The 19280-nt window shown below is 33.7% G+C and overlaps 2 protein-coding genes across 8 annotated transcripts; one reads left to right on the forward strand and one right to left on the reverse strand.

Annotated features, from left to right (window-relative positions):
• Positions 1 to 156: 156 nt before the first annotated feature.
• Positions 157 to 9672, reverse strand: LOC130804691 (pentatricopeptide repeat-containing protein At5g14770, mitochondrial). Of its 7 annotated transcripts, XM_057669230.1 has the most exons (8): positions 9101 to 9672; positions 5014 to 8084; positions 4582 to 4739; positions 2804 to 2870; positions 2176 to 2394; positions 1839 to 1883; positions 1310 to 1409; positions 163 to 1169 (listed from the first exon to the last, which is right to left on the reverse strand). In XM_057669230.1, exons 1-2 carry the CDS (start codon positions 9425 to 9427, stop codon positions 5289 to 5291), a joined length of 3123 nt encoding a protein of 1040 aa, XP_057525213.1. In that variant the 5' UTR covers positions 9428 to 9672; the 3' UTR covers positions 163 to 1169; positions 1310 to 1409; positions 1839 to 1883; positions 2176 to 2394; positions 2804 to 2870; positions 4582 to 4739; positions 5014 to 5288. The 7 variants fall into 7 exon arrangements, with proteins under 7 accessions (XP_057525212.1, XP_057525213.1, XP_057525214.1 ...); XM_057669229.1 differs by lacking the exon at positions 2804 to 2870 and having other exon boundaries at positions 157 to 1169; XM_057669231.1 differs by lacking the exon at positions 2804 to 2870 and having other exon boundaries at positions 4582 to 4748.
• A 4386-nt stretch (positions 9673 to 14058) lies between these two features.
• LOC130804361 (aquaporin SIP1-2-like) lies at positions 14059 to 18156 on the forward strand. The gene is made up of 3 exons (XM_057668775.1): positions 14059 to 14471; positions 15948 to 16220; positions 17627 to 18156. Exons 1-3 carry the CDS (start codon positions 14169 to 14171, stop codon positions 17792 to 17794), a joined length of 744 nt encoding a protein of 247 aa, XP_057524758.1. The 5' UTR covers positions 14059 to 14168; the 3' UTR covers positions 17795 to 18156.
• The last annotated feature ends 1124 nt before the right edge of the window (positions 18157 to 19280 follow it).

Raw genomic sequence — 19280 nt, forward strand, 5'->3', positions numbered from 1 at the left:
ATCCAAATAATAAATCAATACATAAGTTCACAAATAATATTTCTAAAACCAACATCAACATCAACATTTCTAATAACATTCAACTAATACAACAACATTACTTCAAAATCCAACATAAAGCTATAAAAACAATTAAAAATTACCTTCAATACTTATGGATGATTAAGATTACTCTTGATTTAACAACTACAAACCTACATTTGAAAAAATAAACAAATTTGGTAAAAACCCTAAAAACCAAAATATACACCAAAAAAACACAAAAAAATTTACCTTTGAGCAAGCTAAAGTATCCCACACTAATTTTAAAGTGCCAAATTGAAAGAGAAATGCAAGATTTGATGAAATGAATCAATGGTTTTAGAGGGAGAATGTCAGATGAAGTTAGGGTTTTTGCGAAATGGGTAAAATGCGAACAAAAGAAATTGACCTGCGTTTTTGTAGAACAAGTTTGTTCGCAGTTACTAACTGCGAACAGCATATAAGACAAAATAGTTGTTCGCAGTTACTAACTGCGAACAGCTAGTTTGTCTTATATGTTGTTCGCAGTTCCAAAGCACAGATTTGGAGTTTTCACGCTTACTTTTGGGATTTTTTTAAAACTTGATTTATTTAATTAAATTATTTTTTTTCGCTCAAGTATTTCAAATTTTCAAGTCTTGGGGAGGGTGGGGAATGAGTGTGGCCCAAAATTAGGTAAACCCAAAAATAAAAAAGGAAAGGGAATGATAAAAAGTGGCAAACAAACAACAACAAAGAGAATTGGGTCTGTTCATTCCCTTTCCCTTTGATAATTACACCCAACCAAACAGCCCTTTAGTAGATTATTCCATATTACACAAAATTATAGCGCAAAGAACAAAAAAAATCAACAGCATCTAATCGTATGACCATTGATTTGTTAAGTAAATCTCCAATCACCTACTCTACCTTATAACTATGTAATTCTTATATAATTTTTCGAATATGAACCCTTTTAGTTTCACGGGCATTGTGCGGTTGGACTCCCCCGCACACCCCAAATCACCCAGAATTATCCCACGGAGATTGCCACAATCAATTTTATCGTGTACGCACAAAAAATCATAAGTACAGATTATTTCACGCCTGCCCTTCAGGTCTTCTTCAGTTTTCCTTGCCTTCTTGTTAAGTCTCATGCTCAGCATGTTCTGAAAAGAAACAACATCATCGTAAGCTCAGAAGGTTATTCAAGCTTCTGATATCAATATGTTTCCTCGGTCAAACGATTGCAAACTCAAGTCGGAATGTTTTCTCACTTGATATGAAAACAAAAACAGTTGGCTAATACCTTGCCGCTCATTGCTGTTCTTTGAGAGTCGTTGTGCTTCGTGCAGTCCCACGTTGGCTGGCTTTAAAGTTTCTGTGCCTCTTCTACAGTCACAATCTTCCTACGTTTGAGATAAAAGAGGGTTAGAGAAAATTGAGCAGCAAAGCCAAACTACTCACAACTGTTGATAGTAAAAAACAGATCTACAACACCCATTTGTAAAATTGATATGCTCCTACGATTGTAATTCACCTTTTAACCGAATGCAATAATCACAAAACATTTCCCGAAAAATACCAACGAAAAGGAAGTGATGCAGTAATTACTACATTTCTCTGTAATATAAATAATTAGATCAGTTTTTGATGCACAAAAATTCATTTTTCTCCTCGGATTAAATTGTCAGCAATGTGTCACATGATTTGCTAATCTCCTCGCAAATCAAGAATCGGAAAAAGCGAATTATGGTGTGTTTTTGGGCTATTCTTGGACAAATTTGAGCGAATCGCGAATTCAAAAAGCGAATTAGCTAGTGAATCATGTTACATACTCGGCATTCTCCAAGAAATTGAGTCCAAGATACCATGCTGTTAGCCTGTTACAATATCAATTTGATTTAAAAATAAAAACAAAATAAAATTATAAAAAATAAAAAAACTGAGATGGATGACATTAACGAATTTCCCTGCTGATAATTCCAAACAACATAGCTGTTACAGGCCAGGCTATCAGATGCAGAAGCATCACTTTAGGTCTAAATTTAAAGGCAGTCTGTATACTGCAATCAAGCATATGTATATAAAACCCTCCCTGGTATCTTCAGGGCTTTTAGTAGCAAATAGTGAACCCATACTGTCTTCACATGAACAACTTTAGCTGAGTGTTACCTCGATTGGTATCAAAGGAGATGAAGTGCGAAATAGCGTATTCTGTCCATCCCCAACTGCCGTCCGATACACCACCAGATCACTGAGATACTCGTGGCTGACGACCTGTTGTGTGCATCCAAATGTTTTATGCGTTCACATGTTACTCTACTAGTAAACCGAGCATTAGTCAACTATATAGGGCTTCACGAGGAATGGATTCAATACATCATGTAGACCCTGTTTGTTAACAAGAGGCACTTCAGAGGTTTTACATGTCAAACCCACTAAGTAACGACAGTTTTTGGTAAAAGGGGATTAGATTGAAGGATAGGGCTAAATGATGTGCCTAGGTCCTGACAATATGCTTACATAATGATTAAAAAATAAAAGTAAAAAAATGAAATGTAAAATACAGCTCAACGGAAGAGGTCAATTAATCACAACTTGCAAGAATAAACAAAGAGAAAATTTACAACAGAACAGTAAAACCTCAAGAATGAATGCATGTTGATACTAAGTTCTAACTGGGAAAAAATTAGCAAAAAGTGGAAACATGAATTTCCTCCAAAGTCAAAACTTCATGTATTCTATGCAACCGAATTTCCTACAAGGCTGCTTGTTGTTTACAAATAAGACAAACAACTACCTTTTGCTAAAGATGTGGTGACTGAGACTTCAATACTCAATTTCTGCTCGGGTTTTTGTTGAAAATCCTATGCATTTCAACAGATGTTTAGGGGCTTTCTGCACTATATAGTTTTCAACAACAAAAAGAAGAGTACAACAATTGTCATACGTAAAGATTAAAAAGCATTCTCAAGCTCTTCTATAGTCTCTCATACACTTGGTGTTGCTATTTTTAGTTTTTGTGAGTCTTTCTACGTCCTCATGTTTGATATACTTTTTTAAGTGTTATGTTCTTTGTTTTTGAGTGTGATTATCTTTCAAGGAATTGTTGCATTATTTTTCATGGGAAGAACGAATGTGAGTAGAAGATAGTGAGGTATTCTAGGTAAATCCAAAGTTCTGAAAGTTAATGAAAAAGGTACAATATTACGAGTGAAGAGAACTCTAGGCAAGGCCCATGGATGGCAAGTTGGGTAAAATTATATGGATTTCACACTACATCCGTCCCAACTAGAGCGGGTATAGGTATAAATTAGGTGGGTATTAAGTGGATATGGGTATGGAAAGTCTTACCCGCTCCACTCACATTACTTTATATCAATTTTGTATATTTTTATTCAAAACTGTTGACAAAAAATGAAGGATATTAGTTTTATTTTATTACATAGTATAGTTTAAAGAAAATTAGATATGCAATTGAATTTGTAATAAATTGTAATTGTATGGAGTGCATATAACACGGACATGAAGTGAATGAGAGGCAGGTAAAAAGTGGGTATACCCATGATGAGTATACCTAGTTGGCCATAGTGGGTTGGAATGGCAGGAAGACGTGGATATGAAAATTTTACCCACCAGGGGTGGGTAGGTGGTAGATATGAGGAAGGATGGGTTAAAAATCAAACAATATCTCCTACCAACACATTATGAATTGAAAACAAGTCAAAAGTACAAGTTGTAGTTTTATCAATAGCACATTTCTCCATCATGTTGAAAATGTTTAGACTAGTTATGGAACATATTAAAATGTGACAGAAAAAAAATCTTCTGGTTTTCTGAGGAAGTTACAAGGTTTTAAGGATGAATAGATCATTGGATGCTTAGGATGGCAAAGTTGTTTAGATGATAGCTGCAGCTTATTCGCATAGGATAACAGAGCAATTGAAATATTAAATCCATTTCATAAAAAATCTTATCAATCTAGACATTTTCAAAGTTGTTTCGGAAATTTTGTCATGAAAATGAAGAATAGAGGAGAGGTGTGTTTGGGCATGTGCAAGATGCCTACTAGCTACCACAAAGGGAGCCAAAAAAATAAGTGGTCTCAAATATTACTTTACATTAGTTTACTTTAATTTTACTTTAGTTCAATTACTTATTTTGTAGTCCCCAAAATTTTTACAAGATTTAGAATAAAGGGCCAAAAAATATTGTGCATTTTTACCTCGCCAATGATGAAGAACCACAAAAGGTTGAATAAATTCAGATAAAAAACAATAATCAAATATTCACATAAGATGAAGAATCACAAGGACGACAAGTTGAAGAAAAGCAAATGATCAAGTCGAACATTCACATAAAAAACAATAACATGAAACATTGGATTGTAGTTTAACGAACGAATTGTCATGTGGTCTAAGGTTGAATAAATTCAGTGGATTTATTTAGTTCTTTGGGACATAAAATGTTAGCAGCATCTTTTTCATGTTAGGTAAAAATCCCTACGAATTTCATGTTTGTATTTTTTTCAACTCCCCACTTTTTATTCAACCTGTGTAACACATATAACATGCTTACCACTGAGATTTGAGATATATGCACTTGGGCACTTCACAAAACCAAACCAGAAATGAGTAATGACAGAATAGTAGCATCTTTCAGTTATGCGTAACGCATCCAAATAGAATTTCCTCCAGCGATAGCCTCAGCTGCTCAACTCGCATATATATGTCCACCTGTATATACTGTTATGGATTACAAAGCCTTAAAAAAGAAACTAACTAAACCCTATCAGTCTCAAAATTATTATCATTTATGATATGCAGATGTAATTGCAATTGGAGAGAACCTCGAAATTTTAAAACCTGTATTATATAGGAGTAAGCTTTGATGTTTTCAAATTTGTAAATTTTCTTTTCGTTACTGAGTACATAAAAGTACTACGACACGCTACTGCAAAATGAAAAACAACTTGCAGAAAACAAAATAAATCGTAAAAGATGAACTTACAGGGACGGACAGACATGTAATTGCTTGCATTTCAAAATGCAGCCCGTTGAAGTCAACACTACACTAGGCTGGAAGACTTGGATGTCATGAGAAAAGGGAACCGAATCAGCATTTAATCAAGATGTTTAAACCAACATGTATAGGGTGGGGCCTACAAGAAAATTTCTAGACCAGCTAAATGGAGTATTAGAATAAAGTTGCTGCTATTTTATCCTCAAAATGGCCAGATAAAGGTCTCAATATCAATATGGATCCAAAAAAATAGTAAATTTCTCCTAATCCTCATCAGTGATCACTTGGCCTTGGCTACTTCGGTCATAATATTCCTTCAATCTCAGAGCTGTAACTTTCTTTCCTGATCTTGCTAAAGTGGAACAGATAGAAAAGATGGTACTTTTATCTGGAACAAACCCTTTATCAGTCATTTCTTTGAACAGTTTCATGGCCTCAGTACGATATGAGCCCTTTAAAGTTTTTTCAAGCTCTGCCCGATTGGACAAATTGCACCAGCCATTAATGACTATGTCATATGTAGATGCATTAGGTGCAACGCCTCTAACTTTCATCTCATTCATAAGTTCTTTACCCTGGCTCATCCTTCCCAAAAGGGAAAATTGGTGTATAAGTGTATTGTAGGTACCCGTTGTGGGTATAAAGCCTTTGCACACCATTTCACAATAAAGTCTGATAGACTCCCTGATATTCTTCATCTTTGCATAACCAGAAACCAAAATATTGTAAGTCACAGCATCAGGCATAAACCGTCTATCTTTCATTTCATCAATTAATCTTGCAGCCTCCTTCAATAATCCCATTGAAAAAACACCATCAAGAAGAGTGTTGTAAGTGACTATATTTGGGGACACTCCCTCATTTAGCATATGGGAATATGTTGAAAAGGCCTTTTTAATATGGCTACTTTTGCAATATCCAAGTATGAGGCTGTTATAAGTGACAATATCAGCTGGTATACCTCTATTCTTCATCTTGCTCAACATGATGGAAGCTTTCCTTGTCATCCCCAGCCTGCATAAGGCATCGATGAGAGTGTTACAGCTTACACAATTTTCTTCAAGGCCCATGGCTAAGAGTTGCTCATGAATCTCCATAATCACACCTGCCCTTCTCATATTTGAAGCAGCACCAAGAATAAGTCGGTGCACGCTGGCCATTGGGCGGAAACCAATGGCTGACATTTGATTGAGCAAGTCCATAGCTTCATCCAACCTATCAAGTTTACACAACCCCTTAACAAGAATATTACAGGTAATTTGATTGGGAACAAGCCCATGCTCCTTCATTTCAGACCACAACTTAAATGCCTGTGCTACTTTACCATCGTTGCAATAAGCATGGATCATTGTGTTGTATGTAGCTGAATCAGCAACTAAATTGAATTGTTTCAATCCACCATAAACTGATTCTGGTTCATACTTTCCGTGCTTCAAAAGCCCACTCAACAAAACATTAAATGCAACAATGTCAAATCCTAAACCTTTTTCAATAAATTCTTGGGCCAGTTTAAGAGCCACAGACACATTTCCCAGCTTAAAATAGCCATCCATTAAACTTGTATAGTTAATACGGTCAAGCAATATGCCTCTAGACATGACATCCTTAATCATTTCCATTGCGTCATCCATCTTCTGGCTTCTTTTATAAATATTCACAAATGTATCAACTATAAAATTGTTTTCTTCCAAACCTTGCAATTTCATTTCCTTATACAGCTCCAAGCCAAGTTCTTTCTTTCCTGCTGCAACATAACCATGAATTAAAGTACCATATGTTATCGAATTAGGGAGCACATTTTGCTGGACCATCTTCCTTAATAGTCCAAAAGCTTTCTGAAGCTTTTTTCCTTTAACATAACCATTAATCAGAGATGAGTAAGTAACGACATTTGGAAGAACACTTGCAACCTCCATCTCTTGAAGCACTGATTCAGCATTCTTCAAGTCTCCTAACTTGCAAAGACCATCAATTAGTGCGGTAAAGGTAATCTGATTGGGTTGCATATTACACATTCTAAGCATCTTGAACATGTCTTTAGCCTCTTTTGGCTGACCAACCTTAAAAAGCCCATCCATCATACTTGTATATAAGACAAGATCAAGACAAAATCCACGTACCACCATCTGACTTAGGTAGGCAAATGCGCCAAACGCATTACCATCTTTGAAAAATGAATCAATTATAGTTGATGATGACAGGTAATTAGGTTCAATTCCCATTTGCTTCATCTCATTGAAAAGAGTCTGTGCCTCCACTAACCTTCCAGTTTTACAAAGGCCACTTATAATGGAAGTGTATGTGACGACATCTGGAAAGATTCCACCATTAACCATGTCCTGGTATAAATCAAGTGCTTCTTGCATAGCTCCTTGCTTGCAGTATGCAGTGATCAATGATGTGTACGTAACAACATTGGGTTGCACTGCACCCACACTTACATTCTTGGCATCATCCTTGATATTTTCCACGTCTGACAGAAACCGTTTACCAAACTGTGTATCCCACATCGTATTCAATAAATTCTTGGCCTCAGAAAAATCCCCAATCTTGCAATACCCATCAACTAGAATGTTATAAGTAATTACGTCAGGCTGTAATTCAGTCTTCTTCATATTCTCCATTACTTGAATAGCATTAGCCATCATACCAGCCTTGCAATAGCCATGAATCAAGGTATTAAAGCTAATAAGATCAGGATAAGAATCAACACCACCGCTGTTGAAATAGATCAAAGTATTTAGTACATGTTCTGCATACCCCAGCAATCCAACATCACAAAAACCCTTGATCAAAATATTACCAGTACAACAATCAACAAAAATTCCTTTCTTAATCATCAGAGATAAGCATCCCAAAGCATGTTTTGGCAATTTTTGCTGACAGAAGCCCCAGATGAGAGTGCTATAGGTGATTGTGTTAACTTCATCAAGAGCACTAAAAAACCGAAGAGCAGAATCCAGCATGCCCAAATTACATAAAGAGCGGATTAATATGTTAGAAGTGGAGATATTAGGCACAACTCCACAAGCCAGCATCTCCGAATAAACAAGCCAAACCTGATGATCCAAATCATAGCCAAGTGTTACGAATAATTCAGTGTAAGAAACTATCACAAAGCTTGACTAAAATGTATCTCAGTATCTGTTGATAGGGAAGGTAAAATCCATAAGTTAGCATCTCCTAAGTTGACTCCGAACACACAATCTATACCTAAAAATAAAAGCCTGATCTAGTTTGCTTTAGTTCTTTCTAATCTTACTTCCCCATACACAAAAATTGGATAAAAATAACTAAAAAAACAATAATGTGATCACTTCTTTCTCATTAGAAAATGAATGAAAGCACTTGATGAACAAGTTAAGTTTACCCGTGGTGAAAGGCAGAAAAACTATGCCCAAAGCAAACTGCTATCACAAATTAATAATCAAATACTAGTATAGTTTTTGCATAGTCTCCGTCCCCCACCCTCTTTTTTGATTCGTGGGTAGGCTAGAGAATCCGGGCAAGGGAGAGCGGAAATTGATACAACCAGGTGAGATCCATGTAAAAGGGAAAGCCCTCGCTAACCCAGGACTCTTTGTCCCCCTCCCACTAGTAAAATACCCTACATACAAATATCACAACTTACATATACAAAGTCACAAACAATGCATACAGTCAGATAGAGCAACCAATCTGAGATCCGTCAATAAATTCATTAGGAGGGTGTTCGGTTGGGGGGGAATTTTTTCCTGGAAAACTATTTTCCTCATTTTCCATTGTCTGGTTTGACAATCAAATTAAAATGGAAAACTTGTTGAAAGACAGATTTCCTTTAATTATAACTTTACAAACATTTTCCTCCACTCTTTTCATCCCCAACACCTTCACTTCCCTTAAGAGTTTTCCATCAAAGCAAACAAAGTTAATTATCAATTGAGTCTTCCATTGAAAAGTAATTTACATCGAAAATACTTTTCCGCCAAATCAAACACTCCATATTATCACATACCCAACACTAAGAAGCACTAACAACCCAACAAAATATAAGAAGAAAGCAACCATTTTATAAATATAAGTGGACAACCAATACCTGATACACCATACCAGACTTATAAAAGCTGAGTAGAAGGTGGTTCCATGCCGGCAAGTCGGGCGGAGCAATGCCAGTTGATCGCATGATGGTAAATGCTTGTGAAGCTCGAGAAGGATGTCCACATGATAGATATAATTGAATGAGGGAGCAGAAAAGGGAGGCATATAAATTAATCTTGGAATGCGGCACTGAATTTTTAAGAGATGGTTGTAAAGAGGAATTGTGGGTGGATGGAGATTTAATTGGGATTGCAAATGAATTTGTAAGCGAAGAGAATTGAGCATATAAAGCCCTTCTTCGCTTAAAAAATTGAAAAAACAACATTATCGATCATATCTTGAAATTGCATCTTCTATCCTCATAAACCCTAATTCAGATTAAAACCCTCAATCATATTAAAACCCTAAATTATATCAAAACCCTTCATCATATCAAAACCCTATAAAATTTTAAAATTGTAGGGTTTGTGAATTATAATATCAAAATTGTAATAGTACCACTATTACAGGCTAACAGCAACTCAGTCCCCTTGAAAACCATAATTTTCCGCAATAACCCACCATCAAAAACTCAAGTTTCCACCACTAGGTCATGGGGTGGTCTGGAGCGAGTCTGGCCAGACCCGGACCCGGACCCTTTTATTTTTTAGGATCCAGATCTGGATCTGGACCCTAAGAATTCAAAATTTTTAGACTCAGATCCTACGGATCTGACGGGTCTAGGGTTCTTAATGGGTATTATACAAAGTCTCTTTGATTTGTCAAAATTGAACCTTTTGCGAGTATTTTTGTATTTTTATAAGCAACTTATTATCGTATTACAAACACTTGTTCGAGTCCATAAAATTCAAATACAAAATAATTACTAAAACGTAAAAACACTTGTCTAAATACATAATTAAAAATCAAATATAAAAGACTAAATGAGATACATAGTTTATATTAGAGGAGAAAGAAAAAGTTAGGGTTACTGGACAGTGGTACTGCGGTAGTGTCTTACTAGTTACTGGATTGAGATTAATGAAAAGGCAAATTAGGCAATCAACATTCAAGGCATTATATATTAATAATAAAAAAATTAATATTAGAATTTAGAAATCAGAAATTCATAATATAAAATTTAAAAGTTTAGGGTTCGGGTCCAGGTCTTCACTTTAGGACCCGGACTCAAACCCGTCAAATTTTTTTGGATTTAGATCCGACCCGCATCCGATGGGTCTCAAAAATTAAGACCCAAACCCTTAAAAAAGAGACGGATCCGAAGCGGATCCAACAGAGTCCTGGACCCATGACCATCCCTATCCACCACTGATCACAAATCCAAATCATTCACACTACTAAAATCAGAAGAAAAGAAAAGGAAATGGATGACCACCGCAATATAAACAGCTTAACTATATTCCAACTGATTAAATCCTTCAAAAACGCGAAGTAATTTCATAAACAACCACCAGAGTTGATAAGATGATGGGATTAGCAAGTGCACAACTTAAACTACTATCCATTATTTATAAATAATTCAACTTTTATATATTATTTGTTATCAACACCCTTTTTATATTTTAATCGATTAATATAAGTCTATACCACCAAAAAGGAGTAAGCTAAGACCAACGAAAAAGTACAAGGGAAAAAGAAGTGAATATAACAGCTAGTATATACTTATAATAGCCGGTTAAAATGTGAAAGGGGTGTCAACAAATAATATACAAAGGTTTGTTTATTTAGAAATAATTAATAGTAGAGATCATTCACAGCAGATGAACAATAGATGGAATTATTCTGGACAATTTTTCCATTAGTATATGAATGTCAAATTTTTAAAAAAATAATGTTTTTGTACTAAAATGGATGATTTTAGAAAAAAATTAACGTTTATAAATAATAGTCCAACATTTCATTCAACAGCTATGAATTATTTTAGCTTATTTGGATTATTTTCTAATATTTGAACATTTATTTATTTGTTGTACGTTTGTCCTCAACATATCGTATTACTACTAATAGGTAATAATAGGATATGTAACCAGCAAACAAATACAATGATTGGATTATTCACGGCAAACTAAAGACATAAGAGTATATTAAATTATTAGAAAATAATTGAAATGTTGGATTATTCACAGTTAACGACTATGTAGTTGGTTTATTAATATAAATTTTTCTATATTTTTATTAATTTAATTAAATTATTTAGTTTACTTAAAAAAATTCATAGTAAGATCGGATTGAGTGAGAATTTGTGAAACCTCTATTATAATCTAAGAGCCAAAATAATTGCACAAATCCTCAATTAAAGACGAGCTCATACAATTTAAAATTGGACTAAATAGACCAATTAAATTAATCAAAATATTGAAATTTGGGTCTTGTCTCGGTTGGAGCAAGTAACTTTTTTTTTCTGGATAAGGTTGAGGGTTCAACTTTTATCTAGTCAACTCCTTCCTTCGAGCAACCATATAAATACGTAATTAAAATAATAATAACAACGACAACATCTATTTTTGTATTTAAAATACTAATTTTTTTAATTTTTTGATTTTTAACACGTCCTTTGGAATAATATAATTTGATACACTAAATATTAAAACACTTTTTTTATTTGTATTATGTATATGAAATTCTCTAACTGTAAGACAATTTCATACAAGAGTTATTTTAATTATTGTTCAAATTCGTAACAAAGTGGTGATTCTTTAGCCAAGAGGCTAATTAGGTCACTTAAATGGAAAAATTAAAACAAATAAGCAAATATATATAAAAAAAATTCCATTATATCCAACTTTTGAAACTATTTTCCAAGATAATTAACTTTTTTCCAGATCTGAAGTTTGGGGCTGTTCGCACTTAGTAACAACGAACAAAGACAGAGGGTTAAAAAAAACAAAGGGTGTGTTCGCTGTTACTAACAGTGAACAAAGCTAAAACCTGGTCAAACAGGGGAATCTGCTATTTTTAGCTCACATCTATTCTCTGTTACTAACATCGAACAAAAACTTGAGGTTAAAAATAGTCAAAGTCTTTGTTCTCTATTAGTAACAGGCTAACAGCGAACAAACTATTTAACTTTTTTTGACCTCTGATCTTTGTTCGCTGTTACTAACAACGAACAATCCCAAACCATAGCTTTGGGAAAAAATTGCTTATCTTGAGAATTATTTTGCAAAGTTTGCTATTGTATGAATTTTTTATATTTTTTTGCTTACTTGTTTTGAATTTTCACTTAAATGTCTATTGGGCTGAGAAGAGTTTTTCAGAAAATGGTTTGGCCTTGGACTCTTAAATGGTTGATTTTATTGAAAATTTGAATAAGATAAGTTTTTTTCTAAAAAAATTCTCAAAATAAACTTGGATAAATTTTATTTCTCAAATTAAATATTTTCGCATTTGAATATATGGTAAAGAATCGCTCACTCTTACTAACAATAAACCACTAAAAATTAGCTTACGTACTGCTGGCTGTTAATATAATATCTAATCATCAAAAAAATAAAAAAAATAATTACGAATCGCCCTTTATTGGATTCATTATTAAGAATCCATGACCTTCACAACCCTTTACTCTATGTACTTGGAGTGATATAAGTGTGAGTCATCTAACATACTTTATTCGCTTTTCTTATTGGAGAGCATCATTATCATTTTATTTTTCACAAATTCTTAAATGAGATGGTTTCACGATCAGATCGTTTTTATTAGACTTACCCAATATATATGTCTTAAAGTGATTACTTATAACGTTAAAGTGATCACTTATAATTATAAAATAATATTTTTTTATAGTCTTAGAGTGATTACTTATAACCTTTAAACGATCAGTTACGATCTTAAAGTAATCAATTAAGAAAATAGACTAATTATATGGGCCCATCTCATGGTGAGACATTTTCATACAAGACGAGCTGTTTATTTTTTTTTATCTAATCAAAGAAAAATAGGCACGTGCTTTTTCCCTCATAATAAATTGAATATTTAAATAAAATTACTACACCATATGCTCATATAGGTGTTCATTCAACTTATCAAGTCGATTTTAAATCGGTTTAAAATTAAGTCTTATGCTCATATTATTTTAACATTATTTTAAATTCATTTTAAAGTTGGATTGATAAAGTGGTCATCAGGTCTATTATAAACACCTTTTGCTTAATAGTAGACTTATCAAATTTTGAGATCACTCATTCAATCAATTTTTAACCTTTTATAAATTCTTTAATATCATACATTCAATTCAATTTAAATGGTCACAACATTTTGTTAATCTTTGTGTTGTATACAATAGTTACAATTCCTTGGAGAAGAATAAATTTAACAAAACAGATGGGACAACTTAAAGTAGAAAACGAGGCAAATTGAACAAAATATAAATGGGACGATAACTCTCCTTGTCTCATTAGAATTGAATAAAAGAGAATGTTGGAGTTTTTTAAGAAAAAAATTGATAATGATAATAAATGAAGAGATATAATAAATTGTATGGATGAAATCAAATTAAAATGTAAGGATGAAACTAAAAGAAATGGGCAAACCATTGTTCAACAATAAAAATAGCAAATTAAGTGGGACGAACTAAAATGTCAAATTGAATGGGACTTAGGGAGTAATTATCAAAAATATTACTCCATTTATCTTATTGTTAGATGTAGTAATGAAATAATGTAAAATGATAGAAACAATACAAAATAGAAAATAAGTCAAATTAAGTGTAATGAATTGATTTGTTTGTAGAATTTAATGCAATAATGCAACAGACACTAAAATTGTAATTACCATTAACTATATCAAATTCAATTTTATTTCAAGATTACAACAGATCGAAAGACTCCTTATTAAAGGCTGAATCAAATAATAAAGTGAAAGAGAATATTTAGAATTGTCGATAATCGTAATTTTATTAATTATAAATTATATTTAGTTAAAGTTGTTATTTACAAAAATTATTCCGTATGAACTTAACAATGCTGCGTTAGGTGACTCACATATATCACACTTTCCGTGGACACTTACAAATTAGCCTAAAATCAAATAAATTCATTTGAGGGGAAGAATTTGTAAAGCTTGCATCAATGGCGTCAACAATGGCAGCGATTAAAGCAGCAATTGGAGACGCTATATTAACTTCATTATGGGTATTCTCTGCTTCAACTATCGGCCTTTTCACCTACCTTATCTCTACTACTCTTGGAATTCAAGGTCCTCTAACCCTAATTGTTACCACTTCAATTGTCGCTTTTCTCGTCTTCTTCTACACTCTCGTTGGCCAACTTCTTGGGGGTGCTAGCTTTAATCCTACGGGTACTGCTGCCTTTTATGCTGTTGGGCTTGGCAATGATTCTCTCCTCTCATTGGCCCTTCGATTTCCTGCTCAGGTTTTATTCGATTCTTTTCTATTTGTTTTGAGATTGCATTGTATTATTATGTTTTGATTAAATTAAGAAATCTGGAGTATTATTATCATATTGGATTGTGGTAATTTATTTCTTTCGGAGACTTTAATATCCAATTACGGCATTAAATTGAGTTTTAGGCAGAAATTGATACTGGTATTAAATGAACTTTTTCATTTTTAGATGTGATGGAAATTATATTTCTGGCTGATTTCCATCGTAGGTTGGATAATGATCAATTGACTTATTGACAGACAATTTATAATTAGGCTATCATGTTTAACAGGGTAAGAGGTTTTTAGATTGGAGCTGTTACTGGAGATCTTCACTTTGGCTCAAATATCTGTGTTGGAACCTTGACACTTGGACATAATTAGACTCGTGGGCATGGTTAGGACACTTGAACAACTCAATTTAGTTCAAAATCTTGAGGTTATTTCATAATTAGCCAAGTAAGCACTTGTCGAATCGGTCACTTAGACATGTATCTGTGTTGGAACGGAGAGAAACTAGATTGGAAAACTTATAAGGAGAGTTGATTCTGTCAACCCACATTGTACTAGTATCTTGTATTCACCCCTGGTCGGACATGTGCGTTTGAGTCAGAGTAGCATGGGATTGGAAAACTTCTAACCAGTTTTGATGGTGTGTCGAGATGTTTTCATATCAATTCGGTGAAGTGCTAGGGATTCGATTCAATCCTCAAGGAGCTGAGATTTAGACCAATGTAAGGGGGTAGCAATTGAATTTCTTTTGTAGAGAAGTTTAATGCCCCTTCATTTTTATGAGTATTAATGGGTTAATTGGGGCAAACTCTTTGTAATGGAGCAGTAACATATCCTCTCTACTTGCTATATATTTTGGTTTGTTAGTGCTTACCATAGTTATCTCTATAGTTCATACCTTGTTCTTCACTTCATTGAAGCACATGCTTTTTCAACCATGCTAAAAATAACAAGCTTTCTGGTGATTTTTTAGTAAGAGAGATGAGTCATATTTCTTCAATGTAAAGTAAGTGACTAAATTTCTGTTTTTGGTTTGTCTTGCTTTTGTGCTCTATATTTACAATTAGTGTTAGCCGACTCTATATAGTTAAGAATAATGCTTTGACATTATTATAAGTGTAGTTACAATCAGCAAGTTTTGGCTTTTTCTTAGTCGTTGGATTGATGAAAAAAGTTGATCAGTAGAAAGTTAGTTGAAAGGTTTACACACATTACCAAAATGTGGCAACATTTGCAATATTATGAAACATTTCAGGAAATGCGGTTGACTTTGCTTTGCAAGTTCTGTCACAGTGTCAATGATTCGCTAGTCTCCTCGTGGAATGGAGAATTATGTTACACTTCATGATTTTGGCGATTTCAAAGTTAAAACAAGACCGAAGTTGTAGATATAGCCACGATCCATCATATTCTCATAACTGGTATGTAAAGGATTAAATTTGTGTTTTTGTAGGCTGCTGGTGCGGTAGCAGGTGCAATAGCGATTTCAGAAGTAATGCCAAGTCAATACAAACACATGTTGGGAGGCCCTTCAATTAAGGTTGACTTGCATACAGCAGCCATGGCAGAAGGGGTGTTGACTTTTCTTATAACCTTTGCTGTCCTGATCATTATCCTGAAAATTCCAGGCGGTATGTTGGTCAAGACATGGCTGCTTTCTATTGCTACTGTAACTTTGGTTGTTGCTGGATCCAGTTACACTGGACCGGCAATGAATCCTGCCAATGTGAGTATACTTTTGCTGAAATTGTAACTAATCTTTTTAAATTCCAATTTTTGAATTTTCTCTTGCATAGTGTTAGTTTTATCATTAACAAGGATAAGATTGTGTACATCCAACCCTCTCAAACCGCACCCTAGGTGGGAACCACTTAATGGCGTTAGAATAATAAAATGTTTTTGTTATTGTTCTCTTGCACAGTGCAAAATATTGGTTGAATCAATAAATTATGACTGCATGGTCAAGGTTTTTGAGGTAGCTGCAACCGCGATATAGGCTGGGATAACCGCCAAACCATCCAAATTTACCGCAAAAGTGACCTGTCCATCCGTATGCAGCTTCTTTGTTAGTTTCCTGCTGCATGTCCATTCTTCCTTATGCTTATTGCCAATTTGCCATGGGAGACTAGTCATATTGCTTAATCCTCAAGGGATATTCTATAATTATGTTTCCTATGAAGCTATATTCTAGTTGTGCTAAGAGGAAAATAGCATAGGTCATATGTATATGCCCTCTTGCAGAACCATTTGAATTGCTTGATAAACTGAAAATTATGCCTTACAATTTTTCAGCAAAACAAGCTTCATTTCTCCTTTTCATTCATAGAATCGAGATACCTTTTTCTAAAAGTGGAGATATGCATATATTTTGATGATTAGAAAGTAAAACCCATCTAAAAGAGAGCAAATGAAAGTGAACAAAGAGCAGAAAATAGATCTCTGAGGCTATAATTCATGTTGAACCTATGGGCCCATATGGAATAAAGGAGCAATACCTAATTTGGTTCAGCTTTAAAGTAAAGGCCTAAAGGGCATATGACCCTTCCTAAAAAGGATGATATCTGATTTGGCTCTAAGTACAGTAAATAGCACTACTGATTTCTTGTGATTCCACTATATGCTGTTGGCCATCAATCTATACATAGTATCTACATGTGTTTCATGCTGCTAATAAGTAAATCACATTGTGCACTGTTTTGATGTCCTTATTCACCTGTCTACCCACTGACTCATTAAGGCATTGATGATTGATGGATATGTTTCGGCAAAATTTCTTCCACTTTGAAGTTTCTGTAGTCGGATTCTGACTGGCTGTGTATTTGGGTAAAATCCGACCGAATATTTGATGTGCAAGCTATTGAGAGAAACTGATTATTGTGACCTACGCCTCCAAACACTCCCTATCAAGGGAGTACGGGTATGAATTGTCCGTCACCTTCCATTACCCAGATCCTGTTTTTCGAGCGGAATATTGGATTGATGATGATGTACACCTCCAAACAATGCAGTACGGTAGAATCTCGAAGAATATGTTGGTTCGCTCGTGCTACATTGTTCAAACCTTAATTGAAAGAAATTTTACAATGGATCATTTTGTATGAGCTAATAATTTGTTGAATGTCTTTTTTGCAGGCCTTTGGATGGGCATATATGAGAAAACAGCACAACACATGGGATCAGTTATATGTTTATTGGATATGTCCTTTCATTGGTGCAATTTCGGCTGCCTGGGTGTTCCGCATCGTCTACCCACAGCCTAAAAAGCAGAAGAAAGCTCCAAAGAACAGAAAAGCAGACTAAGCTGGGTTTGAGATTTGTATCAAATAAATTGAGGGTTGATATATATTGGTATTTAAGCCACAAGTAACATAATTTTCATATGACCAATTGTGATGTGATACCATCTAATTCAAAATTATGAATGATCATGGGCATTGGGCAGGCTCAGTAAGAAGCCGGCAAGAACTTGTGTTATTACAAAAAAATTAAAAAAAAAAAAAAAAAAAAGTAATTTGTGTGTGCTTGCCTTTTTTTAAAAAATATTTTAGTGTATTATTATTGGAAATATTGAAAAGAAAACTACCACCTTTCAGCGGTATACTCCCACCTTTGTGTTATTTTTTAAAACTCTTTATCTTTTATGAAGTACTACCTCCTATTCAGCTGAATTGTCCCATTTTTTTTTTGGCACTATTCACTTATCATTCTTAATTTGAATTTTACTCTTAATCTATAAGTTAAAACATAGTCATATGGGATCTTGTTTGATTTGTCTCAATACAAGGATTATTAATATCAACTTTTTATAATTTTTAATTAAGCATAATTTGAGATATTAAGAGTTAAAATGTTGCCTCGGCAAGTGTGAAAAGTCAAATGGGACAGTTCAGCTGAATAGGAGGGAGTATATGTTTGATTTTAAAGGACATTGTGACCTTCAACTTAGTCAACAAGTCATCTATGAATAAGTGTTTGACTTATTTGATTGTTTATATGACTTTTTCTTTTTGAATTGATTTACTAATCAAAACATTTAAAAAATAAAATCAAAAATCTTAATTGAATAACAAAAATTCCACCTTTGCCTTAATCGCAAGAGTGGTGTTGGCTACATAAATAAATTGACATGTTTAAGTGATCGTTCTCATGAATTTCCTTTTTTTCTTTTATTTGATTTTAAATTTAAAATCTTCATATCTTGTTCTACTTCTAGGTCATCTTTAGTCTTCTTTGCACTCTATTTAAAACCCGATGTTTCAACTTTGCATCTTCCGTAGTGGTTCATCAATATCATGTTATTGCACATGCTTAAACTATCTTCAACGTCTCTCTTTTATCTTTACTTCAACATTGTTTGTAGAGGATTACTTTTTTCAGCTTAGTAAAATTATTTTGCCATAATTCAAATAAATTTTTTATTGTTATCCTTAGTCTGATTGTTTAGTAGTTTTTTATTACAATATTTATGCTTATCAATGTATCTAGAGTTTCATGTTCTTAGAATATTTGTAATTGACTTTCCATTCCTATAGTTTATATTATTTATTCTTTTTATTTTAATTCATGTCTAGAAACATGTTTAGATTTCAATAGTTAATTTTATATCTTTTATGGCCCGTTTAGTAGGTGGCAATGTGAATGAAAAATTAGTGTAATTTTGGTTGAAAAATCTTTTGGCTACCTTGATGGCTATACTTGTCCAACGTCAATCATCTTATTTTCTTCATAAAATTTATTCTAATGCATTACCATTGAGAGAGGTGGTATTGGGTGGAAGTGAAAATTT

The sequence above is a fragment of the Amaranthus tricolor genome, chromosome 17, assembly GCF_026212465.1.
Source record: "Amaranthus tricolor cultivar Red isolate AtriRed21 chromosome 17, ASM2621246v1, whole genome shotgun sequence".
Lineage (NCBI taxonomy): Eukaryota > Viridiplantae > Streptophyta > Magnoliopsida > Caryophyllales > Amaranthaceae > Amaranthus > Amaranthus tricolor.